The sequence below is a fragment of the Erpetoichthys calabaricus genome, chromosome 6, assembly GCF_900747795.2.
Source record: "Erpetoichthys calabaricus chromosome 6, fErpCal1.3, whole genome shotgun sequence".
Classification (NCBI taxonomy): Eukaryota; Metazoa; Chordata; class Cladistia; order Polypteriformes; family Polypteridae; genus Erpetoichthys; species Erpetoichthys calabaricus.
Window position 1 is genome coordinate 175045332 of NC_041399.2, and position 27552 is coordinate 175072883.

Genomic DNA, 27552 nt, shown 5'->3' on the forward strand with positions numbered 1-27552 from the left:
GGAAAAGGTGGTTTTGTAAAGAAAGTGTATAGATGAATCCCTCCATATGTATGTCGCCCACCCCCCCACCCATTTAACTCTTTATTTACTTTCTTTTCCCATCAGTAAGAGAAATGTCTGACTTCAACTGTAACTTCGGCATACCCCTCAAGTATACAACATGTGGCTGGCAGCAAGAAGAGGGAAATAACTTAAAGTGGACATTGCAGTCAAGTGGGAAGCCAATCACAGGCTCATTTGAGGATCACAGCGGTAGGAGCTCATACACATTTTTGTTATTTCAATAATTGACCGTTTTAGAGATGAACTAGGAGGCAACAGGTGTCTTCAAAGGCACAAAGATGATTTGTGGTTGCATTTCCCATTTACTCTTAACAGGCTCTACAATTGTTATTATAATATTAAGGTGTTGTTTATCAAGCTCATGATAGTTCTTGTTCTTTCTCAATTATGTTTTATGATATTTATTGAGGTAACAATATAAAACCCTACAATTTTCTAAAGAAAGTGATTATTGTTTTAGTGTTCTGCGACCGTTGTCTACAATAATGATCTGAAAAAGTCTTACAATAAGTATGAATTTGTTATTTTAACTGAGATTAAGATTTTATTTGCATGTTTTGTAAATTATGTATGATTTAGACCTTCAGATCCGCAAAGCCGTGCAAGTGTTGTGAGTCTGTTATAAACTGAATGTGATGAAAAATCAATTTCCTTTCAGCCACTTATTCAATAATTTAACAATTTTATAACCTTGTTCTTCTTAATAACTTGTCAAGTACAGAACATACAACTTATTATCTCATTTTCAAGGTCAGGTTCTGGTTTTATTATTTGCCTTGGTGTTCCCATCATTTTCTTTACTTATTATCTTGAAATGATAATTTACTACTTGTTTAACAAAAGTTACCACATTGTGCGAGTGGGCTATTTCTTCCATGATGTGATTCCATATCTTGACCTTGCAATTAAGTATCTAATTCTCCTAATTTATATTGTCATGTGTATAATTGTCTTACTCCCCTTAAATATTGTGTTTTACCTGATTTAATCGTCCTGTTCTTGTGACATGCATTCTGTGAACATGCAATGCAGCCTCATTTTTATAATTATTAGTCCTCTGAACCCTAATTGACTTATTAACTCATCCCCATACATTACTTCCTAGACTAACAAACTGTCTTCTTACATAACTGCCAATGTTTTGCATCTTGGTCACTCATGCAAGCACTGCACAAATGACAATAATACTACTACTGCCACCACTACTGCCACATGACTTTTTATACAACTGCCTGTTTGTGTTGCACATTCCTGATATACAGTGGATTCAGAAAGTATTCAGACACCTTCACTTTCTGAACATTTTATTGTGTTGTAGATTTAATTTAAAATCAGTAAATTAGGCATTTTTTTCTATCAGTATACACTTAATAACCCATAATGGCAAAATGAAAACATGTTTTCAGAAAGGTGTGCAAATTTAATAAAAATCAAAACTGAAATCTCTCATTTATGTAAGTTTTCAGGCCCTTTGTTGTTGCCAAATGGTACCTCATGTTTGCTTTAATTCTCCTTGAGATGTGTCTCGAACCTGATTGGAGTCCACCTGTGGTAAACTGAATTGATTGGACATCATTTAGAAAGGCCCACACCTGGGTATATAAGGTTACACATATCACACTGCATGTCATTTGTGGCGAGGCATTGATCAGGACAAGGGGATAAAACCATTTCTAAAGCTTTGAGTGTTCCCAGCAACACAGTGGCCTCTCAATAGTTGTGAATTGAAGGAAGTTTGGGACTACCAGGACTCTTCCAAGAGTTGGTGGTCCAGCCAATCTGAGTAACCTGGCAAGAAGGGTCTTGGTCAGGGAGGTGAAAAAATACCCAGTGGTCACTCTAACAGACCTTCAGAGGTCCTCTGCTCAGATGGGAGAACCTGTTGGAAGGGTGTCTCAGCAGCACTCCGTCAGTCACACATTTATGGTAGATTGGATAGATGAAGTCACTCTTAAGTAAATGGCATATGACAGTTTAAAAGATTCTGGAAACACAAGTAAAAACATTCTCCGGTATGATGAGACCAAAATTGAACTCTCTGGGTAGAATTTAAAGCACTATGTTTGGTGAAGACCAAGCACTGCTCATCACTTGCGTAATACCATCCCTAAAGTGAAGCATCATGCTATGGTGGTCCATCTCTGTGACAGGGACAAAAAGACTGCCCAGAATTGAGGAAAGGATGAATGCAGCCACATACAGAGAGGTCTTTGAAGAAGAACTTCTCTAGAGTGCATGCAGCCTCAGACAGTGTTCCGAACAATACAGCCAAGACAATTCTGGAGTGGCTTTTGGTGAACTCTGTGACTTCAGTGTCCTTGAGTGGCCCTGCCAAAGCCCAGACTAAAAGCCTAGAGAACATTGTTGAGATACCTGAAGACAGCAGTTTACAGATGCTTCCCATCCAATCTAAGGGAGTTTGAGAGGATCAGCATAAGCTGCCCAAATCCAGATGTGCAAAGCTTGTAGAGACTTGCCCAAGAAGACTTGAAACTGTAATTGCTGCCAAGGGGCTTCTACAAAGTACTGAGTTAAGGGTCTGAATACTTTTATAAAGGAAAGATTGCAGTTTTTTTATTTTTAAGGAATTTGCAAACCTTTGTGAAAACTTGTTTTCATTGTGTCAATATGGGTTAATGAGTGTATATTAATGGGCAACAATAGCAAATTTATACATTTAAAGTTAAATCTACAATACAATAAAGTGTGTAAAAAGTAAAGGAGTCTGAATACTTTATGAATCCACTGTACATATTTTATAAACACCATATATTATAATATTAATATTATTTTTCATTTAGTTTTCAACATTCAAAAACAAACCATAATTCAAACAATTTGACTAATTTAAAAGTGCAATCTTTGCAAGTCGGAACAGAAGTCTGCTTCAGTTATTCACTATGCTGGATGAATGACTAAAGCTAAAAAATAGTTTGCGTGATGATTAATTAATGCTTGCACAATACAGGAGTGATCCAACCCTTCTGACAGTCATAAGAGGTGTCCTGATTTCCATCTGGTCTCAAACAATTATTACTCTAGTATATTCTGGTAATGTAAGGTATGTACTGTATGTTGAGATTTTTGTAACCTCCCTGATTTAGTCACAAGCCAGACAGAGTCACCCTGATTTTAAATTGTAAAAATTAAAAATATTAAATATTTACTACTCCAAATCCTGTAGTATGGGAGGGAATGCAGAGCATTGAATGTGTAATGTATCTAGAAGCCAGTAGCCAATGAGAGATGAATAGAAAAACTCAAGTATGAAAAAAGCGAGCCTATTTCTTGTGAACAAGATGCATATTTCCCCATTTTTTGTGAAGAAAGCATTACAACAGAATACATCTCAATCAAACAAAAAAAGATTACCATAGCAAATACAAAAATATATCAGAATGAATCCAAATAAAAGCACACAGCATTCCACCTCCACCCAGTAAGAAAAAATGATACCTATATGAATAAAGAGCATACTCGTATCATAAAACACAGTAAGTAGACATTTATTTAGATTTATGACTGTAAAATAAAGCCAGATTGTTCCACCAAGTTTTACTTGACTATAATCCACCATGTTTGATGTGAAGTCACATTTTTGTGTAAAAGAACTTCTGTGAAATCCCAGTTTTGAGTCATTAATTATAAATCGGTAAATGTAAAATGTTCTGTGTGGACATAATCTTCTAACATGCTTCAATAACAGATGGACTAGACAGCACCGGGGAAATATGTGTTTATGTGTGCTGTCTCTGAAATGTTCAACATCAGTACAATTAAAAAAACTTTTTAATCTATGCCAGGAATAAGTCAGCACAACTAGGCTTGCCAATTATGCAGATTACCCTTGGAGGCTTCTAAAATTGTGGTTTGCTCTGGTAATCTGGCAGTGTTAAACTACACCTCTATATATTCCTTTTACTGATGCTTTCACTTAAAGACGCAACAATTACAAAACTATCATGTCAGCACACAGATCAATATTAGAAGATCTATTAAATATGAATGACTGCATTGTTAAAATTTTTATTGTAAGCGATATCGTTCCCACCCTTAGTGCCTGCCATAGATCACCCCCTACCTTAAAGTGAGGCCCAGTGCCTGAGCAGAGCAGCCCCGCTGTTTATGAGCACACACCAGGAACCCAATAAGGGAACTAACTGACTCAAGTAGAAAAGAATTTCTGTACGCATGGCATCCAGACTCCATGTGACTAGTTGAGATTTTTAAAATATCACTTTCAAAGTGATTTGTTTCGAGCATATATTATCTAGGAGACAGACAAATCTGATGTCCATTATAATAGTGCTGCACATCCTCTGTATGAAATACAATCATTCAGTATTTGTGATAAACAATAAATTATTCACCTAAAGTGTCTCAAGAACTGGTACTGGAGCTCCTTCATACCTACAGCAATACAACATTATACAGTCATATGAAAAGGTTTGGGAACTCCTTTCAGCCTGCATAATAATTTACTCTACTTTCAACAAAAAAGATAATAGTGGTATGTCTTTCAGTTCCTAGGAACATCTGAGTACTGGGGTGTTTTCTGAACAAAGATTTTTGGTGAAGCAGTATTTAGTTGTATGAAATTAAATCAAATGGGAAAAATTTGGGTCCCCTTGTAATTTTGCTGATTTGAATGTATGTAGCTGCTCAATACTGATTACTTGCAACACCAAATTGGTTGGATTAGCTCGTTAAGCCTTGAACTTCATAGACAGATGTGTCCAATCATGAGAAAAGGTATTTAAGGTGGTCAATTGCAAGTTGTGCTTCCCTTTGACTCTCCTCTGAAGAGTGACAGCATGGCATCCTCAAAGCAACTCTCAAAACATCTGAAAACAACAATTGTTCAGTATCATGGTTTAGGGGAAGGCTACAAAAAGCTATCTCAGAGGTTTAAACTGTCAGTTTCAACTGTAAGGTTTGTAATCAGGAAATGGAAGGCCACAGGCACAGTTGCTGTTAAACCCAGGTCTGGCTGGCTAAGCAAAATACAGGAACGGCATATGCACAGGATTGTGAGAATGGTTACAGACAACCCACAGATCTTGCTGCAGATGGTGTATCTGTACATCGTTCTACAATTCAGCACAATTTGTACAAAGAACATCTATATGGCAGAGTGAGGAGAAAGAAGCTCTTTCTGCACTAACGCCACAAACAGAGTCACTTGTTGTATACAAATGCTCATTTAGACAAGCCAGATTCATTTTGTAACAAAGTGCTTTGGACTGATGAGACAAAAATTGGGTTGTTTGGTCATAACAAAAAGCGCTTTGCATGGCAGAAGAAGAATACTGCATTCCAAGAAAAACACCTGCTACCTACTGTCAAATTTGGTGGCGGTTCCATCATGCTGTGTGGCTAGTTCAGGGACTGGGGCCATTGTTAAAGTCGAGGGTCAAATGAACTCAACCCAGTATCAACAAATTCTTCAGGATAATGTTCAAGCATCAGTCACAAAGTTGAAGTTACGCAGGGGTTGGATATTCCAACAAGACAATGACCCAAAACACAGTTTGAAATATACAAAACCATTCACACAGAGGGAGAAGTACAATGTTCTGGAATGGCTGTCACAGTCCCCTGACTTGAACATCGTCAAAAATCTATGGGATGATTTGAAGCAGGCTGTCCATGCTCGGCAGCCATCAAATTGAACTGAATTGGAGAGATTTTGTATGGAAGAATGGTCAAAAATACCTCCATCCTGAATCCAGACAATCATCAAAGGCTATAGGAGGCGTGTAGAGGCTGTTTATTTGCAAAAGGAGGCTCAACTAAGTATTGATGTAATATCTCTGGTGGGGTGCCCAAATTTATGCACCTGTCTAATTTTGTTATGATGCATATTGCATATTTTCTGTTAATTCAATAAAGTTAATGTCACTGCTGAAATACTACTGTTTCCATAAGGCATGTCATATATTAAAAGGAAGTTGCTAATTTGAAAGCTCAGCCAATGATAAACAAAAATCCAAAGAATTAAGAGGGGTTCCCAGACTTTTTCATATGACTGTAATTTTAAGTTTCTTCTTCTTTTTTTTAATTCGTATGTTTGTTGTTGTTTGCTATATTCACATATTGGTTGAGGTTCTGTAAAAGTTTATCTATCTATCTATCTATCTATCTATCTATCTATCTATCTATCTATCTATCTATCTATCTATCTATCTATCTATCTATCTATCTATCTATCTATCTATCACCAGCATACACTAATTTGTTTTAACATTTTTCAGGTCTCTGAGTCAGATCTTGTGAAAGGCATACTTAGAACTTGCTAACACTCTGTCATGGACGCTAGGATAGCGTCAAGGGGTGGTCCTGATATTTACTAGTTTTAAAAGTATGCAGAACAACCACACACTGACGTACTTTATATTATGCTGGCCTGCTACTTATGTATGTGTAAATAAATTGTACATTTTGTGAGATTTGTAACGTTACTCTTAGTCTATTGCCACTTGAATGCTAATGCTCACAATCCTATTTACAGGAGGCGGCAACTTCCTCTGTGCCCAGGCCAATGGAAATCCAGAGAACAATGTGGTGCGACTGCTAGGGCCCTGGATGATACCTTCGAATTCTTTTCTATGCATGTCGTTCTGGTATCACATAGTTGGATCTCACATTGGTACACTGTCAATCAAGCTGAGGAAAGCAGCCACAACGGCCCCAGAGGGCAGAGTGGATCTTGTCCTATGGACCTTGAGTGGGCATCAAGGCAACCGCTGGAGAGAGGGCAGAGTCATTATTCCTGAGTCTACAGAATATTATCGGGTAATTCTACTGCTTTGAAATCATCTTCTTATGTTTTGTACAAACTTGTCTTTGTTAGAGTTGACCACCCTGATAAGACAATACTTCTTTTTAAGACAGTATAGGTTCCTGTAGTTTCCTGGGTGAGTCTGAAGTTTCTAGGTGTAGGTGATGTAGGTGACACATTGGATCATTCTTCATCATTCTCTAATGGGTACAGCAGAGTTGTTCATAGAACATTCTTATCTAATAATGCAGGAGAAATCTGAAAAAAAAAATATTTTGCCTTGGTGAATTTCCATGGTGTCTGTTATAACATCAAGACCATCTTTTACAACTAGAAAGGTTTTGCAATCCTAAATGAATACCTTCAAAGGTGAGCCACTTTCATACTTACTAAGGAGTTTCTCATCCGAGTGGAGGGTCTGTTTCTACAGTCTCACAATGGCATTGTGTACCCACCCGGTCATCTCCTCAGCTCCCAATAGACCATAAGAACCATTACACGTACTAATATGCAAATCTGTATTTCATGCACATTGAGTAACTCAATAAGGAGTTCTGCCTTAGGGAATGTTATGTTTTACATTACAAATATGACATTTTTACAAGAAGAGGAAGATGTAGTGTAAAATAATTGAGGAAGATGTGACCTTGGAAAGCAGATCAGTGACAGGAAATTATGATGTTTTAACAGGTGGTCATTGAAGCAGACATTTCAAAGAACAGCTGGGGAGACATTGCAGTGGACGACATTCAGATTTTAGAGGAAAATAATTCTCAGGAATGCAGAGGTGAGTTACTGGCTGTCCGCATCCCCCTTCACTGGTATTCCATCTCTTTCCGGTTTTGTTTTTATACTCAAAATTATAATTTAATATCACATTGTTCCATTAGGATAAATATGCACTCTGTAAAAATTATTTATGTGTATAAAGGAAAATTACACAGATCTGCAAAATTAAACTCATAAAAATTTGTTTAAATTGTGAAGTTATTTTTATTTGCATTCATGAACATAATAAAAAATATAATCAGAATGTTGTCATCACATTATATTTAAGTGCAAAACTAAAAAGAGATGTAGTTGAAATTTAACAAATTGTTCAGTCTATTCATGTGTACAGTATTGTTCTTAATCAATTTAATATGAAATATTTAGTCAATGTAATATTTTATATGTAAAGAAAACAAAACCTATTCATTGACTTACATTTAACTTCTCTAGTTTTTGTCACTTCTAAGTTTGGTGGCCTGTTGTTTATCCACTTTTTGGCGCGTCCCTATAAATCATCCAGCAGTAGTCCGCCACCCATCAAACTGACATCCCAATATCCTCGGTTCCTTCTTTCCATGTCCTCGATATCCTGATGGAATGTTTCACCCTGCTCTTCACTCACCACTTCAAGATGTTCAGAGAAAACTTCCAAAAGCAAATCCAAAAAGTGGACATTGAGACTTATGTTGCAACCCAATTCCTTAAACTTAACTAATACATTTTTCACAATTTCTTCATAAATTGGATCTTTATTGTTACCTAAAAATTTAATAATTGACTTTCTGAATAACATCCATTGCACCATCAAATTCAGCATCTGTATTATAATACCAGGTCCAGTAAAAACTCCCTCTTTCTAATTAGCCTTGGGCAAAACTAGAAAATTTTGACACAAATGCATAAAACAGGCTCCATCATTTTTGTAGTTGGTCTGAGATTGCAGCTGTACCTGTAAACCCTTCTTTTTTTTAATTTTATTGATTTCATTAAAATCAAATAATATTCTATACACAACTCAAGTTTTACAAAAAAAAAATTAGAAACAAATCAACTCCCACCCCTGAAAAAGAGAGAGCTAGGCCAGCAGTGTAAAAGTTTATGCTAGTGAAAATAAGTGAATAGATAAATTAATAAATGAATAAAGATACACAGAGTAAAAGAGGAGAGAGAACCTGCTAGCTCAACTGAAATGTTTATTCTAAATTGTTATTGATTAGATCCTTCCAGGTTCTGAAAAAGTTTTGAACAGATTCTCTAAGTGCAAATTTAATCTTTTTCAGTTTCAAATAGTAATATAACATCAGGTACCCACTGACGTAAAAGAGGAGAGTTAGGATTCTTCTAGTTGAGCAAGACAAGTCTACGTGCCAATAGTGTAGTAAAGGCAACTACAGTTAGTTTGTCCTTCTCCACTTTAAGCCCATCTGGGAGTCCACCAAACACAGCTGTTAATGGGTTAGGAGGGATTGTGACACCAAGGCTGTCTGAAAGGCATTTAAAAAATGTTGTCCAGAATTATGTTAATTTGATGCCGGCCCAAAACATGTGACCTAGTGAGGCTAGAACTTGATTGCAGCAGCGTTCGCAGGTTGGATTTTGCCCTGGAAACATTTTGGACAATTTTAAACGAGACAGATGCGCTCAATTTATAATTTTGAGTTGAATAATTCTATGCTTTGCGCATATGGAGTTCGAGTGAATTCTAGGCATTGCTACTTTCCAGTTCTTACAGCACTTCTTACAGCACCAGCTCCAACAGACAGCAGGTTATTTATTGACTGCCTGAAAAAGATGCAAGTTCGGGTTATTTTGGAAATGTGAAACTGTGCCAGAAAGTCGTCAGGGAGTTGGGTCATTTGACATCCCCAATGATTTCTAGCTGTATAATTTGACATATTCAGGCAACAAACAACTGTAGCACATTTAACACACCTTCCAGTTACAATTCATGTATAGTGTGATAGATTTGTCTCACCCCATTTGATTAGTACATTTTAAAATAAAAAGTCTATAAATGAACAGAAATTAGCATACACTGTATTGCCCAGTATATTTGTGGCTTCCGAGAGCTCCATCTCTTAAGTTGTTCTTGGGTCATAAGACAACCTCCTGGAACCTGGTTTGGTCGTTGCCCTGGAAGGGCGGGGCTGAGGCTCTACATGGGGGGGGGGGGGGCGAGGCTCCTCATGGGGGGGGGGGGGCTAGCCCATCTCTCCTGACAACTGATCAGAGAGCTGTGAAGAAAACGGGCAATATTGTCAGCAAAAGCTCCATTTTCTCACCTTGGGGTGGTACTTGCACACTTACCTGAGCATTCGAGGTAGTTCCTAAGCACATGTGAATGACAATACGCCATCAAAAATTGTTTATAATGGGACTTTTCTTTTCTGGCAGAGAAAAAGAGCCTGCACTCTGATTGAACACATTAGTATGACTACAGTACAAAAAGCACAGTTTGAAAATATGTCATTTCCAGTGTTCAGAAATAGAATCTTGCTTTCACTTAGACTATACATATTGCACAGGTTAAAAATACTGTATTTTTATGTGCCAGCACAAGACACTTTACAGCTGAACAAGTTCGTCATGATGAAAAGATGCTTTCTGTGATGTTATGTAAGGAAGAGATAAATAAGGGAATGTTTTGTAGTTCGAGAACATGGTAGTAAGGTGATTGTCATTGCTGTCTTAGTTCTCCAGGGATCGGGGTTCTTCACACCATGTTCGATTGTCCATATGGGGTTTCTCTGGGTGTTTGTAAAGACATTTGTAATTGGTTGATGGGAAAAGTGCAGGTGGGTATGTGCAGGTTGGGTGTCTCATCCTGCATTGCTGACTGGATGAGCTCCTGCTCCTTGTGACTATGTGTTAGAGTTAGCAGGTTAAAATGAATGCATGGATGAATTTTATGTCTGTGGTCAAGTGTTTAAGTGTTGTGTAAGTCTGATATGTGAGATAATCTTATTGTAACTCAGGTTTTTTTGTTGTTATTTTCTCTTGAGAGAGTTATGTATTTTCAAAAGAATCTGTGCTTGATGTTAGTCATCGATGTGGTTCATATTATAAGATTGCTATATACTTAATGTTAATTTTGAATTAAATTTAAATGTATACAAGGGGGACACAGTGGCAGAGTGGTAAGCTCTGTTGCCTGTCTGTGTGCTTGGCATTTCCTGCTGGTGCTTTGCCTTTTCTCTCTCCTGTGTGTAAAGTTAGTTGGTTATACCAAATGGAAGCTAAATAAGTGTGTGTGTGTGTGCGCGTGCGTGTGTGTGTGTGTATGTTGTGTGTGTGTGTCAGTGGCCATCAACAGCAGACAGGTGCTCCACTTTTTATGTGCATTTGAAGAGTGTGACATTTTAAGTATGATACAATCAGATGAGTGTCTATGGCTTACAAAATACAAACATCTAATTATTTTTTCATTAAATTTTCAGACCCAGAGCCTCCAGCCGACCCTACAGTTTCTTTTGATAATGAAATTGGTAAGCGTTTTCCTGTTTTCTATTTTGATGTGAGCAAATACTGGACTGAGTGACGCATCTTCTGCAGCACTCTCATTTGCTAAAGCTCTTCCGTTCACGAGCTTGCTATCTTTAGTAAATATATCTTGGACTTTCTTGGTTCAATTAAAGGATTACTCTACCCAAAAATTATATTTTTTTAAATGTTACCTACCTCATGTGGCTTGTAATGGCTGAGAAAAATGTTTTAATCTCGAGCTTTCATGAAAAATGTAGATAGCAAACTTTTTGATAGAATATGCATCTCTAGAAACTAAAGCTTGACCTTTGAAAACAATATAAAAAAAATCCATAAAAAAATTGTTTGAAATGAATTACGCGCCGAGGACACACTCTAACATGAGATCGAGTTTTTAAATTAAAGTCGGAACTCTTGACCGGTGAATGGTCTTCATTTCAAAAGCTCTTACGTGGGTGAACAGGTTCCTCTGCATGCACTGCTCTGATTTTTAGTTTTATATTAAGTATTTATTTACAATATTTTACCAAAAAATGCATGTTTTGCCATTGGTGAGCATACAACTGAATGACTTGACATGTCAATTACGAGATGTGACTAACTTGAGATTTTTTCATAAATATTCTTATACTGGGGCGGTACAGTGGCGCAGTGGGTAGCGCTGCTGCCTCGCAGTTAGGAGACGCGGGTTCACTTCCTGGGTCCTCCCTGCGTGGAGTTTGCATGTTCTCCCCGTGTCTGCATGGGTTTCCTCCGGGTACTCCGGTTTCCTCCCACAGTCCAAAGACATGCAGGTTAGGTGCATTGGTGATCCTAAATTGTGCTTGGTGTGTGTGTGTTTGCCCTGCGGTGGGCTGGCGCCTTGCCCGGGGTTTGTTTCCTGCTTTGCGCCCTATGTTGGCTGGGATTGGCTGCAGAAGACCCCCATGACCCTGTAGTTAGGATATAGCGGGTTGGATAATGGATGGATGGATTTTTACACTGTTTGCTGTGGTCCAGTGCTGGTCTCCATAGATGCCCTTCGGTCAGAAAGTTGTTTTTTTTTTATCTCTGTTCTTCATGAAAGCATGAAGTTACACATTTTTCTCAGCTATCAATACAAACTGTATGGGGTTAGTAACATATTTAAAAAAAATCATTTTTGGGTGGATTATTCCTTTAGGATATGACCAACTGTAATTGTGTGGTTATAGTTGGTGTTCATTTAACATAAATCAGGTTCTGATATTTACCCAGTCAGTCAGTCAGTTAGTCAGTCATTCTCCAACCTGCTACATCCTAACACAGGGTCATGCGGGTCTGCCCATCAATGGTGGGTTTAATTGTATTGAGCAGTCACGGGAAAAGGACGGATGAATATTCTTCTGATTTCCAGGGCCTCAATACTGTCTGTTTCGAGTTTTATCTCCTGTCCCTTCATGGGTTTCTCTGGGTTTCTTGTTGAACATCAAAAAGATATGTATGTCAGATTAATTGGAAGTTCCACATTGGTCTTAGAGGGATTGAGTGAGTTTGTCTGTGTGTTCTCTACTTGTCTGGAAGTAAATCTCTCTGAAGCCATGTAATGGATAAGTAGGTCTTAGAAAATGCATGAACAGAAAACCATTTAAGCGTCCATTAATGCTTTCTTCACCTTAACGGTGCTATGAAATTTGATAGATGAGTGTTTTGTGGGGAGCCGATAGTTTTGACTATAACCTCGTGGATGACGCTCAGCTACAGCATGCACACATTATGAAATAAATTATTGAGTAAAAGATTTCTGTCAATCAGTGCCAAGATGTTGTAGGCTTCACTGGATAAACAACCCTATCTTTAATCCCAGAGCAGTTCCCATTTGTACTCTCGTTACTTAGGGTTTCATACATTTTTTATACATTCTCTTGACCTTGCAAAACAGTTTTTTATCAATACACATCAATGTTGCATCCCATGCGGCACTTCTGATTGTTTATACATAAACTTTGTCTAAAGTCGAGACATGGACACGAGCCCAGAAAACTTCTTACTTTCCCCTGGGATTCTTTAACTGAATCTCAAAAAATAGGAAATCAAGAAATGACGTGCTGTCTGAGCACTTAGTTTATCCAGCTTGCTTTGCCTCTATTTCTGACCAGTCAAAGAAATGTATTACTGTCTAGATCATAATACTGCATGATAAGAGGGCTTTTTAAAAATTTGGCCAAGATTCTGTTTTAATTTGGGATAAATGTTCATTATATCTTTGTTTTCAGAAATTTGCAAAAAAAAAAAAATCTGAAATAGGCATCAAAGGGTCAGAGTGGTAGCTCAGTGGCTAAGGATCAGTGCTGGAGTTCAAGTTCTGTTACTGCCAGAAGGGATCCTACTCCTTTGGGCCCTTAACCTAAAAATTGTTCTATGGGTGCTGTACAATGGCTAACCATGCCCTCTAAGCTCCAGAGATTATGCAAAAAGTTCATTTCCCCTTGGGGATTAATAAAGTATATCAAATAAAAAAAGGAAAATCAAAGTGAGCATTCATTGTAGCTCTGCAAGCAGTGGCACTGTAAGACCTTTCGACCGACAACCTTCCCATACTCACCTGCTTGCTCCTCTCAAATGGGTTTCGAGGTTGTCAGTCCTCCTTCAACCTTTTGCAAATAAATGCACATTAGTATGGCATCCTTGTGGATAATTTGTATTCAACTTCTCACTCATTCAGACAACAGAAAGAGAGGCAGCTGAACAAACAGAATCGTCCGGAACAATGTCAGGTTTCTATTGAACCGTGGAACTAATTATTTCTGTGATATTAGGCAAGGTTGTGAGAAAAGTAGAGATGAAATCCGGGAACATTTTCTACACATTCTAATAGAAAAGTGTCATGTTTCCTAAGATAGTAGCTCGTAAGGGTGGTATGGTAGCACACTGGTTAGTGCTGCTGCCTCATACATCTGGAGGCTGGACTGAGTTTGCTCATTTGTCTTGTGTCGTGTGTGAGTTTTTCTCTGAATTTCTCATACATCACAGTGGCATGCAGTTTAAGTCAACTGGAAACCCAATGTTGGTTCATTGTGAGTGAGTATGTACACCCTATGGATGGGCTCGAATGTTTGCCACTTGTGCCCAACACTGCTAGGATAGCCTTTGTAGCTGCTGAAATATATAAGGTGTCATCAGGCACGGGTAAGATGCATGTCAAAAGAATTCTCAGAGTCCAAGAGTTCGTTTTAAAGGTATTTCGTGAAAGGTAAAAGCAAATAGTCCACACAAGAATAAAAGAAAAAATAGTTACACACGTAGAATAAAAGGCAAAAAAAAAAGGAAAAATATATCTTCTTTAAACTTAGCTTTTCTTGAAAGACTTTAGTTATTTCTATACTTAAAGGTTCTTAATTTCTTCTTCTGTACGCCTTGGCGTACAGTGCAGTACTTAAGTAAACAAGTTTTTTTTACTTGTTATTTCTCACATTCAAAGAGCCCGTAGGCCATCGAGTACTGTTACGTGCGGTCACGTTTCTTCTTCTCTACTTAAAGGTTAATTTCTTTTTCTCTACTTAAAGGTTCTTAGCTTCTTCTTCTGTACGCTTTACATACGGCACAACACATAAATTAAGTGCTGTTAAGTCCATATTTACTTCAAACTCAAAAGGCTCGTAAGCCGGTTGGCACAGTGCAAGTGCCCAGGCACAGTGATGTGCGATCACGGTTAAAAACCGTATGCCTCTGCACCTTATACAAGGCAAGGCTATCACTAGCTGACTGACTAATAATGTTTACTCCAAGCTGTTAGAAATGGTAAGAATATACCATTGCGAATCTATTTACGGGGGTTATAGGAACTTCCCGTTATTTATGCATTGTCATCTAAGAAATATTCATGAATCTTATAGAACAAGGAAAATGGCTCCTACAGGCTTGTGAGCTAATATTGAGAAATGTGGCTTTGGAGAGATGAGATTTGCAATGCCTTTATTCACATCATAAGTTATAATTAATTGAATTCAAGCAACACTTTTTTAATTATTTGTGGGAGCTGACAGTTCTGGATAACTGTCGCAAAGTAGTGTCCTCTCTACAAGAACGCAGGAGATGATGATTTTGCTAGAAGTAACCTGTTTCTTTGTTTCCTTTGTTTTCAGAAGAGACTGTGGACCCAAACATTTACTCCAGTTCTGGAAATGATATTGAAGAGAGTCCGGGTAATATGCTAAAAACATTAGATCCTATTCTCATTACCATCATTGCCATGAGCGCATTAGGAGTCTTCCTAGGTGCCATCTGCGGGGTCGTCCTCTATTGTGCCTGTTCTCACAGCGGAATGGGGGACAGGAACTTATCTGCCTTGGAGAATTACAATTTTGAACTTGTGGATGGTGTGAAACTTAAAAAAGAGAAACTGAACACAATGAATTCATATTCAGAGGCATGAAACTAAACACAGAAGCAAAGAGAGGCTGGGCTTTTGGAAATGCAGAAGAAAACTCTATTTTATCTTTCAAAAAGAGACAGAATTGCTGAGTCGTGTCCGACTGTGACTGAGCCAAGTTTTTCTCAGGAGCTACAGTGAATGAAACCTGCAAAATAGGGACACTGTGTATAAAAGTGAAATATGTACAGTTAGATTATTATTTTTTTTTAAGAGGGTTTTTAAAATTCTTTTACTTCAAACAATCAGATGCTGGTGGTGAGACCAATTAAGATAATGCTTTAAGCATTAATCCATATTTGGAAGTTTTTTGTTTTTTTTGTTTTTTTTTGAGTTTTGTTAAAAAATTCAATTACAGATCCTACCATACTGACAAAAATGTAGTAATGCCATTATAAGGGACTGAAGCAAAAGTCTATCCAGGTCATCATCTGTGGCCTGTGCAGTTCCTGCGGTGCCTTATTACATCTTTGTTGGTCTCTTTTGTCTATTTTTTTAATTATAAGATGATTTAGTAGCAACAAAATCACTACCTGGTCAAGGGAGGCGTTTCTCTAATTCCCTTACAGATGAGACGTGACTAGGATGTTGTATATAAGTTTATTTTTTGTATCTCCCTAAACGTAAGCTGCAGTATCCCTTTCCTTTGGTTATAAATGTTAAGTCCTGTCACTTTCAATTTCTTATGTAGCAAAAAAATAATAATAATAATAAGCGCACATCACCGCTGTTATCGCTGCTATTGTCATGACTAAATGAAGTGGAGCAGTGCGACTTTATTAACGTTTCAAGACTGAATTCAGGAAATGAAGGAAGAAGATACGTGTCACAAGGCTTCAGGTCACACAAACCCGTTCCCTAAAGCAGACTGTGTAGTCTGGGCCTTAAGAATGGTTTGTTGGGGAATAAATGTGTATGGCACCCAGCTCCAGCAAGCACCTTGGCATCTGCAAACGGTAACTCAGAAGACTGGAAGCAACGTTTCTTTGGAATAGAATCTCTTGCCACCGGATTTTTGCTTGTGTGTGTGTTACAGGAGATGACGAAGTAACACATTTTTGCTGAGACTGATGTCCACTAAGACAAATGTAAAAGAGGTGAATGTGCGGTATGTTATCATCAAAAGTCCCTGGGCACCTAAGATTGTTATTATTATTAGAAATATTACTAAAAATTGAACTTAACATTGCAAAGTTCCATTTAGCAGGTTACTGGCATTTGCAGCCAACACTGGCTTCTGTGTTTTGTTTTGTTTTGTTTTAATGTTTGGTGTGCACAGGGCCTTTTCAGTCTTTATGTATATACATGTGTGTATATGTGTGCCTATATGATACGAACATGTGAGTGTGTGTGTGTATGTATGTATGTGTATATATTTTTATAGAAACACACAGATGCACACATTTACTTGTGTGTGTGTGTGTGTGTGCGTGTGTGTGTGTGTTTGTATGTTGGACATGTATCAGTAAGCAATATGTGGCCCTCCCAGACTTTACCCTAACTAACCAGTGTTCTGGAAACATGGTTTGATTTTGTTGTTTTTATTTTTATTATTATTATTTTTTTGTTTTGCTGTGTGCCATTTTTTTTAAACAAAAGACAAGAGACTGTGCTCTTTAAATGCAAAGATAAATGGGAATGTCAGGGTGTTTTTATAGAATGCTTTAGATTTCAGATTCAGGTCTATTATAAGCTGTCTGCTTTCTCTTTAAGATGATTAGAAAACAAATCATTTGCTGCAGAAATGTATATTCCCACTGCTTTTGCTAAACATTTGGGTATCTTTTCACTGGACTTGCTCACTTTTGGCACAATCCAAAGTAATGCCTTGCATGTTCAATAGCACGTGTAAGAAAGACTTTTGCTGTACCCTAAGCACCAGGGATGTCCGGCTCTGATTGCAGAGGGCCACTTTCTAAATCAATGGCCAATTTCCACTCTTCATTGACTTCTTTTCCTCTCGTTTTAACTGGCTTGTTCTTTAAGGCTGTAGATTGTTTCTTTTTTCTGAAATGAGCCAACAGATGACCAACTAAGTCCAAACTCCCAGCCAGTTTCTTAATTAGAAGCCAGCTCCTGTTGTTCATTTAATTCCATGATTTGGTGGTGCTGCCATTCTGCCACGGCAGACATTTCTAAAACTGTACGTTTTCATTTTTCTGAGAACACCATCTAAAGGTTTTGTAGACCTGAGCAGATCAACCTTAGTGAGACCTTCACCTTTCTTTATCTTGGGATATTGTATGATGGACACAGGTCATCTTTTGGCACCTCATTATTGTTTGGCTGCTCATTAAGGAAAAAGAAGCAAAAGATCTGAGTTTTAAGTAGCAAGTCAATTCACATTAAGACAAAAGACTTAATTAGCAGCAAAAACTGGCCACTCATTTAAGAAAGTAGTTAGAATGAAGACCTGCAGTCACTGTGGCCCTCCAGGATCGGAGTTGGACAGCCCTGTAATAAACATATAACTCAATGACTGTGTGCAAAGTGTGGGTATTATCATGAGGTCAGTTGTCCCATCGGTAAGAGCGGACTTGTGCTGATTAAATACTTTAGCTGAGTTTGTGCTAACTGGTGTCCTTACAGATGAGTCGAGTTATGTCAAGGTAGGCAAAGCAAAGACGCATCATACAGAACGACAGATCACCTAGAGTGGGATCCAATAGAAAGACTGCAGCCATACATGTGAACACAACAGAAGGTCACAAATGAATTGATAGAAATAGGCAATCGGCGGCCCTGCCGAAATGGGCTTACATAGTCTGTCATAAAGAAATGCAAACGGCTTCCAGTTCTGCAGTGTTATAAAAGTGTTCCTCTACCCGCCCATGCTGTCACTGCCAGGAGCTATTCAACTGTATGTCCATTCAAGGATTCATTCACCTTCGTCAAGTCACTTCAATTGTAGAAAATGTAGTCTTAGGCCTTGTATATTTGTTATTAGCGTCAATTCAATAAGATTTCATTTACATTGTTTTGAAGATCAGTTCATTGATGCATATGGTCTTCATGTTTCAGTGTGCTCATACTGTATATCTTACACCAATTCCAGTCCATGCCATACGATTCCCAAAGCCATGTAATACAATTCAGGACAGGGTGGAGGGGACTGTGTCTGTGTGTGCATATTACATATATAGACACGATACACAGAGCCCCCTTCACAGCTTTGTAGCCCAATAAGTACTAAACACAGCAGCATCGTGCTTGTATGAAAACAAAGAGGAAGGTATACAACTCAGTAAGTCTCGATTTGAGCCCCATTCATTGATCAACAAGGCTTCCCATGATGCTGTGCTTCACTCCCTGTACTGACGGTCACGTTTCTCTTTTACGTATCGCGGATTTTATTCAGCATAGCTGCATTTTTTCACAATCCAACAGTGTTAGATCTGGACATCAAGAAAGTGATCCCCCACTTTGTTATTTTAGTTATTAGTTTTACTGGCAGACATCAAGGTGATGTTAAAGAATAGGAACTGCTTACACGTTTATCTCTCAGTGGGACTGCAGGCAGTAAGCCGGTGTTTGGGCTGACCTGCCAGGGTCCGTCACTACAGACCACTTACTGCCTCCCACCAGTCGCTTTATACCACGGCTGGCTCACCCAGGAGTCGGTCACATCTACTAGTCTGTCAAAAAATAAACCCTTACTTTACTGTTCCCTCAGAGATAGTGACATTTTCTTTAGCGTTTTCCGAATTATGTTATTTTTATAGATGATCAGTATATACTGTATAAGGAAGTAGGGTTAACAGTTCATTTTCATACAGAAAATATGAATAAGAAGACAATGTTTTTGGTGTGGCCTTCATCAGGTGAGGTAATATCAAAAACAATATTTTTTGTTTTTTTGTTTTTTTACATGTTTTGACAGAGAAATAACTTTCATTGATTTGTTTTCCTTTTGTAGATTGTCTATATATATATATACAGTATATATAAATATATGTAATGTTTATCCAAAAAGGTCAAAAATGTACAATTTATTCCATATAAAAATGTAAAAAAAAGAATTAACAAGGGCCTACAATATTAAAATATTACAAATACCAGAGTCAATGGATACTGTAGCTTTTAATAAATAAAATAAAATCAATCTTGCACTGAATAAATATATTTAAAATGTTTGTGTTTATAAAATTATTGATTTGTAAAAACAGTGTTACAAAATTTTCATTTTATATTGTTTCAGATTATGTGACATAATTTTGAAATGTAAAGTAAAAAAGCAAAATGTTTCATTACTGAATGAAAGGTATACAAATTTCCTATAGTAATATGTTTCCATTTTACTAGTATATTACAGCTTCATGTTTTGTACTGTCATAAAACTTTTGTGCCGATTTTTTTACAAAATCTTTATTTTCAATACTGCTTCTGTAATTTGCTGTTATAGGAAAGAGAAAACAGCAAGGCCTTAACTTTAAATATGTTTGTACTCTTACATATGGGACAGCCTCAAAACTTCACCTGTAACTGTTGTTCTCTTTTATTCTAACTTATGACTACTACATTCCAAAGATTCAGCTGAAATAAATGTTTTGTTAAGATCTTGCCTTTTTTTACTTTAAAACCATTTCATCACTCTGCTTGAATATGATAATTAATAAAAAAAAATAGTCAGAATTCATCTTTGTTCCATATATTGTTTCGTACTGTCTCCATACCCCACTTAGGTCTTGTCGGCGTCTTTAAAGGCGGTAGGTGAAGAGGACCAGACCAGCAGCTGAAGGCTCTGTACGTAGAGTGACCGTTTGATTCTCTTTTGAGTTTTCTCACTCACTCCTGCAATAACTTATTCATTAATGTAATTTGTTGAATCGAAATGTGTTACTTAAATGATAGCCATGAAAACTGACAACTTCCCTGTTAATAGGCAGGGCCCTTCTCAAAGTTTTCAAAAAGGTACTGAACACCACCGGCATACTCTTTGAATGGCCTGTTCGTCTCCTCATGCTACGGTTCTTTTTTTCTTGTTCAAATAAAACTGAATGAAATGGTTGTATGGTGTAAAATATGTCATGGCTGTCTGTCTGTTTTTCCATCTCTGACACATGGAAAGAAGAACATGTGCAAAGGAGTTGTTGATATCAGAGGTAGTGAGGGTGGATAATCCTCCATCACACTGCTCCAAGTGGCAAACTGTGTTTTGGATGGACCATTGATGGGACAAAAGGATGGTTGATTCAGTCTCAGTCAGGAGCTCACCTCTGACTTTTCTGCCATGGTTGGCTTTACCAGGAGTATGTGACTCTAGATGGCACTGTTCAGGAGATCCTTGGTCACACAAACCACTTCCCCATATTAAGGTAATGACTCAGTGTAAGGATAAAATAAGAGACACATGATGAAGCCAGCAGCAACTCTCCTACTGGATACTCAGCACTCATACTGGACTCTCATGCTGGTTAAATAGTGGCTTTTATACTGGATACTCAACTCCGGTTGGACAGCGACTCTTGTACTGGAGTGGTCAGATAGCGATTCTTATATCAGATACCCAACTCTTGTACTGGACTCTTGTACTGGGTAGGTGACTCTTGTACTTGTTATATCAATTCTTGTACTGGATACATAACTCTCATGCTGGACTCTCAACTCTCATACTAGATACTCAACTCTCATACTGGATAGATAGGGTCTTTTATACTGGATACTCTACTCTTGTACCAGTTGGATAGCGACTCTTGTACTGGAGTGGTCAGAGAGTGATTCTTATACCAGATACTCAACTCTTGTACTGGACTCTCGTACGGGGTAGGGAGTGACTCTTGTACTTCTTATACCAACTCTTGTGCTGGATACGTGACTCTCATGCTAGACACTCAATTCTCGTACTGGATACTCGACTCTTGTAGTGGAAAATCAACTCTTGACTCTCATACTGGACTCTTATACTTCAGTCTACCTTCTTATGCTCAAGCAACAGAAAAATATAAAAAAGTGTGCAAAGAAACATGTTTACTGTCCTGATTGCGACGTCGGGATGGGCGTTGGTGGCTGTTTCAAAAGATGTCACACAAAGGTAGTATATTAAACCTGCATTAGTACAGCAGTGGATACTACACACACCTTTCCTACTGTATTTACTTGATTTATTTGATGTTTCTGATATACATAGTGATATTTTTTTCTTGTTGAAAAAACTTCAATGTTTTTGTCTTGCTTTTCTGGGGTAAACAAAATATTAAGGAGGCTAAATAATAGAACACAAAGAGTAAGCGTTTGTGGCTGTTTTTCTGATAGCCTTAATGCATCTGTTGGGGGCAACACAAGGCTACTGTACCCCTGACAATGGCAAGCTTGGTTTGTGATCCACATTGATTTTACTGAACCATTTCAGGGAAAGGTCTTCTTTATTTCCATTTCAAGCGGCTGAAGGTGTCGCTTCTGTGTTCAATGTCTGTTAACGCTGCCATCGGCACCTTATCTTCGCTACACATGGATTACAAGATGTTACTGTCTCTGTGTTATGATGCAGGGATTTCTTCTCCACAATCTTCACGCTGACTGTAGAACAGGCCAGTATCCTCACTCGTGCACCCAGCAAAAGCACACTTAATCCGCCCAGCTCCCAAGTCTCATCTGTTGGCTTTAAGGGGAGTAGGCCCTCAAAATGAGAAACTGGGCCCAAAACTGTAAGCTCCCAAATATACTAGCAAATGCCCTGAAAGGGAAAGTTGAACTGTAAATCTTTGGCTGTATAATAAAGGGCAGATGAAGAATCTTTATCAAAAGAAAATATTTATTTTAAAAACTTCTATAATTCCAAAATACTCAAACAAGAACAAAAAGGCACAAATAGATATGCAATCTGCTAGCAAAGTCCAAAAAACAGCATCTGAAGAGAGTGGTCAAAAACAGGGCAGAGGTTAGAAATCCAGTAATTGAATAGTAAAAACAGTATTGCAAAAAAATAAAAATAATGAACCATGTTTGACCTATGGAACCTCAGCCTTTAAAGAACTCGGAGTGGGTCAATATGGAAACAAACAGGTGGTCCTACCTCTTAAGGAACAACCCACAAAGACCCAAGAACTTAGGGGAATGCTTGACAATACATAGAAACTAAATGGCATACTAGTGAAATAATATAAATCTACTAAATAATAAAACACTGCTATCTCTGTGTGTCTCGTCCCACTGAGCAAATTGATTGGTCAGTTTGGCTTTGGTCTGCGTAGGAGACGGCGGGCAGCTCAACCCGGCCAGGACGCCCCTGAAGTGGAAGGATGGGGGAAGGCATCTGCTGTGGGACACTGCCTCCCCCAGGACGCTGGTTGGCAGCTTCCCTGCAGCATAGCAGTGCCCCGCACTCCCATAGGGCACCATGAGATCTGGAGTTCAGCTTCACAGTCCTGCTGGATGCCATGGGTGCCTCCAGGAGACACTGCAGGGAGACTGGGGAGTCCCTACTGTCTACATAGCCCGGAAGCACTCCAAAGTCATGGGGATGGAAGCACAGACGTTCTTCCAAGCTGAAGAAATTACAAGTTCTCCATCTGACCCGGAAGTGCTGACAAGTCACTTGGTCAGAAGGACAGAACCACTTCCTTCTGTGAACCCAGCAAGCAAGCCTGAGTCTGGAGGAGGTGGACAATACTTGCTGGGAGGTGTGGATGAGAAAGAATATTGCATTTATTACCTGTTTATTGTGGCTGTGGTGCTTTGGATTCACTGTTTTGAAAAAGAAAATTATTAAAAGTCTTCTTGGTGCTTTTAACCTGTGTCCAGAGCGTCTGTCTGTTGGGTTAAAAAGGGGCAAAAGTGCCACCTAGCGTTAACTCGTTTACAGTCTGATTGATCAATTTGGTATTGGTAACACAATCAACAGAGAAAGTGCCAAACAATACAGGCTGAGACTCACAAGGAGGAGTCAAGGCATAGAAGGCACACTGAGAGTCACCTTCAAAGATGGGGAGTGCTCACAATGATGTTTTCACAGCTGGTGATGGCCGCCCATCTACCATTGGTGGAAGTCAAAAAGCAGACAGGAGGGGAGCAAGGCACCTCGAAATGACAGAGTCTGAGAAGTTGGCTTTGCAAGAATGTGATTGAGAGAGGGAATGCTGGGCAAGAGAAGTTCAGACACATGAGAATACCAAGGAAAGGCTTAGAGGAAATGCTGAAGAAACATGTAGGACATGAGATATCAGCTATCAGAAAACGTCGCTAGTGGAACATACATAAACATGATACGCATATGAAACATACAATAATTTACAAAAGGAAGACAATCAGAACAAAATGGGGCACTCAGACAATGGCACAGCATTTATATCTGCTGAATTCCAACAGTTCATCATCATCCACCCTCAAATGGACAAGCAGAGAGAATGGTACAGATGACAAAGAAAGCTCTAAGGAGATTCATAGCACTTAACTGGCAAACACACCTTGCCAGATTTTAACTAGTTCAGCACACCATGTCCAGATCTTCCACAGGAACAGCCCTGCGGAATTGCTAATGGTCAGACGACTGACTGATGCACATGACTGTCTTCATCCAGACTTTCAAGGTGACATGCATGGGGAACTAGAACAAAAGTATAGAGGTATGCTTCAACAGTTTTGGCCCTTAGAGACAATATATACACAAATCTTTGTAGCAGAACCTGGTTGATACCAGCAGTAGTGGAAGAGGCAACTGGCCCTTTATCTTACCGTATGTGAACAGAAGATGAAAACATTCATTGTCACCACCATGGTCAGCTTCGAGAGTAAATGACGGATGTAGGGCCAGTGCCTGATGCAGAGTTGTTGGTCCAGTTTCTGGGTTGCCATTACACATTTTTTAGCATGTTCCATTCTGTTCACTCTATCCGTGTTTCATCTGTGTCTACCAATGGGACACCCGTAACGTAGGGTCCTTTCAGTTCTGTCAGTGAGTCACAGCCATCTTGTCTAGTGTTAAACAAAATAAAGCAAGCAACAAGCCACAGAATCATAAGGGTTAAGTTTAGTTTTTCAGGTAATCTTCCCCAACTGTTTTAACCCCGTGGCGAGTTATAGCAGCGTGATTGCATCTCACAACTTATCTTTTGGAGCGTCTGTAAGCTCATCATTGGAAGAAAACACCCTTCCTTCCAGCTGGGTCTTCCTGTCATTTTTGCGGAGATCATCAGATATTTAGATGATCAACCCGTAAATGCTGAAGGTTTATCCCCTGAAGTATTGCCTTCTTTCTTGGGCGTTCTCTTCCCCATTGCTGGTCTCTTGACAGTCACGTTTGTTTGCCCTGTGCGTAGTTGGTCAGGGTTGGTCCAGTGGACTCCAGTCACAAGATTTTTTTTTTAAACACAGGTGTCTGCCAAGCAGACAGCTAGGAATCCTGCTGACTATGCCACTTGTGACCTGTAGGAGTTGTTGCAACTCCCCAAATACCAGACTCCACCACACAGACACAATTCTCGGGTTTAAATGTAAAGTTTAATACAATTAGAATCCCTTTAATAAGTTTCACAATTGCAGTTAAACAGAAAGCACAATGCAATTCTCTTCTCCTTCTCCCGTCTGCTCCTCACAGGTGAGCTTTGTCCCTACACGGCACCCAACCCAAACTCTCTTGGGTGAGGCAACAAGACATCTAAGAAATGGGATTACTTCCAGGGTTAGGACATAGTCTGGTAGAAGTACTTCCAGGTCATTCTGAAGTCCCACAAAGTAGGGAGTGCAAATCCCTGTAGTGCCCCTTGGCGTGCGGCAGCCACAGGACCCAACAGGGTTGCACCACTTGACTACAGTCACCCACATACCCTGTGAATTGTCAGGATGAGCACTGATGCTGCCTTCTAGCATACTGGGAGAGACTGTAGTCTTTGCTCCATCGTGTCCTCCAGTCTCTCCAGTAGACTGCCAGATAAGGGTCCAGAACTCATCACAACAGAGAGACCCCAGCCCATACATGTCGTTCACTTCAGCTAATAATGATGTCTTCCTATCAGCTGCCTGTAGTAACAGTAGTGCCCAAATCAGTGCTGATTTTTTGGATTGCTTCTCCTCATTACAACCCTTATGTGCCATATCTTCTTATATAATACGCTACCATGGCTGGCCGTTTGTCTGTCCAGGATTTTAAATCACCTGTAGCTCGCAAACCGTTTGACCTATTGACCTGAAATTTGGTACACATACAGTTAGGTCCATAAATATTTGAACAGAGACAACTTTTTTTCTAATTTTGGTTCTGTACATTACCACAATGAATTTTAAATGAAACAACTCAGATGCAGTTGAAGTGCAGACTTTCAGCTTTAGTTCAGTGGGGTGAACAAAACGATTGCATAAAAATGTGAGGCAACTAAAGCATTTTTTTAACACAATCCCTTCATTTAAGGGACTCAAAAGTAATTGGACAATTGACTCAAAGGCTATTTCATGGGCAGGTGTGGGCAAGTCCATCGTTATGTCATTATCAATTAAGCAGATTAAAGGCCTGGAGTTGATTTGAGGTGTGGTGCTTGCATGTGGAAGATTTTGCTGTGAACAGACAACATGCGGTCAAAGGAGCTCTCCATGCAGGTGCAAGAAGCCATCCTTAAGCTGCGAAAACAGAAAAAACCCATCTGAGAAATTGCTACAATATTACGAGTGGCAAAATCTACAGTTTGGTACATCCTGAGAAAGAAAGCAAGCACTGGTGAACTCAGCAACGCAAAAAGACCTGGACGTCCATGGAAGACAACAGTGGTGGATGATCGCAAAATCATTTCCATGGTGAAGAGAAACCCCTTCACAACAGCCAACCAAGTGAACAACACTCTCCAGGGGGTAGGTGTATCGATATCCAAGTCTACCATAAGGAGAAGACTGCATGAAAGTAAATACAGAGGGTGCACTGCAAGGTGCAAGCCACTCATAAGCCTCAAGAATAGAAAGGCTAGATTGGACTTTGCTAAAGAACATCTAAAAAAGCCAGCACAGTTCTGGAAAAACATTCTTTGGACAGATGAAACCAAGATCAACCTCTACCCGAATGATGGCAAGAAAAAAGTATGGAGAAGGCGTGGAACAGCTCATTATCCAAAGCATACCACATCATCTGTAAAACACGGTGGAGGCAGTGTGATGGCTTGGGCGTGCATGGCTGCCAGTGGCACTGGGACACCAGTGTTTATTGATGATGTGACACAGGACAGAAGCAGCTGAATGTATTCTGAGGTGTTCAGAGACATACTGTCTGCTCAAATCCAGCTAAATGCAGTCAAATTGATTGGGCGGCGTTTCATGATATAGATGGACAATGACCCAAAACATACAGCCAAAGCAACCCAGGAGTTTATTAAAGCAAAGAAATGGAAAATTCTTGAATGGCCAAGTCAGTCACCTGATCTTAACCCAATTGAACATGCATTTCACTTGTTGAAGACTAAACTTCAGACAGAAAGGCCCACAAACAAACAGCAACTGAAAGCCGCTGCAGTAAAGGCCTGTCAGAGCATTAAAAAGGAGGAAACCCAACATCTGGTGATGTCCATGAGTTCAAGACTTCAGACTGTCATTGCCAGCAAAGGGTTTTCAACCAAGTATTAGAAATGAACATTTTATTTCCAGTTATTTAATTTGTCCAATTACTTTTGAGCCCCTGAAATGAAGGGATTGTGTTAAAAAATGCTTTAGTTGCCTCACATTTTTATGCAATCGTTTTGTTCACCCCACTGAATTAAAGCTGAAAGTCTGCACTTCAACTGCATCTGAGTTGTTTCATTTAAAATTCATTGTGGTAATGTACAGAACCAAAATTAGAAAAAAGTTGTCTCTGTCCAAATATTTATGGACCTAACTGTATACTACATGACGTCTACTATCCGCCTTCGGGGTGATGATTGACCTCCAAGGTTATTTCTCTTTTTATTTTTATTTTATTTTATTGTAGAATCAACTCTCGGCAGCAGCAAGGAGGGCAGCCATGTAGTGCATGCATACAGGCGCCGTTCTCATCCCTACCACCTTCGCCGTCACTTACCCTAATTGTTCATATCTTAAATCACTGTTGAGGCCAGTGGCGTAGCGTACTGGGGGCGGCAGGGGAGGCAGGGGCGGCCCGCCCCAGGCGGCA

General features: G+C 39.0%; 1 protein-coding gene across 2 annotated transcripts in view; it reads left to right on the forward strand.

The window, feature by feature from the left end:
* nrp1a (neuropilin 1a) overlaps nucleotides 1-20044 on the forward strand; it is a 136826-nt gene extending 116782 nt beyond the window's left edge. For both annotated transcript variants that reach the window (XM_028804121.2, XM_051929060.1), the window contains exons 13-17: nucleotides 106-252; nucleotides 6575-6858; nucleotides 7535-7631; nucleotides 11053-11100; nucleotides 15202-20044. In XM_028804121.2, coding sequence (XP_028659954.2) covers nucleotides 106-252; nucleotides 6575-6858; nucleotides 7535-7631; nucleotides 11053-11100; nucleotides 15202-15491 — 866 coding nt within the window. In that variant the 3' untranslated portion in view covers nucleotides 15492-20044. The remainder of the gene's footprint in view (nucleotides 1-105; nucleotides 253-6574; nucleotides 6859-7534; nucleotides 7632-11052; nucleotides 11101-15201) is intronic.
* Nucleotides 20045-27552: the final 7508 nt, after the last annotated feature.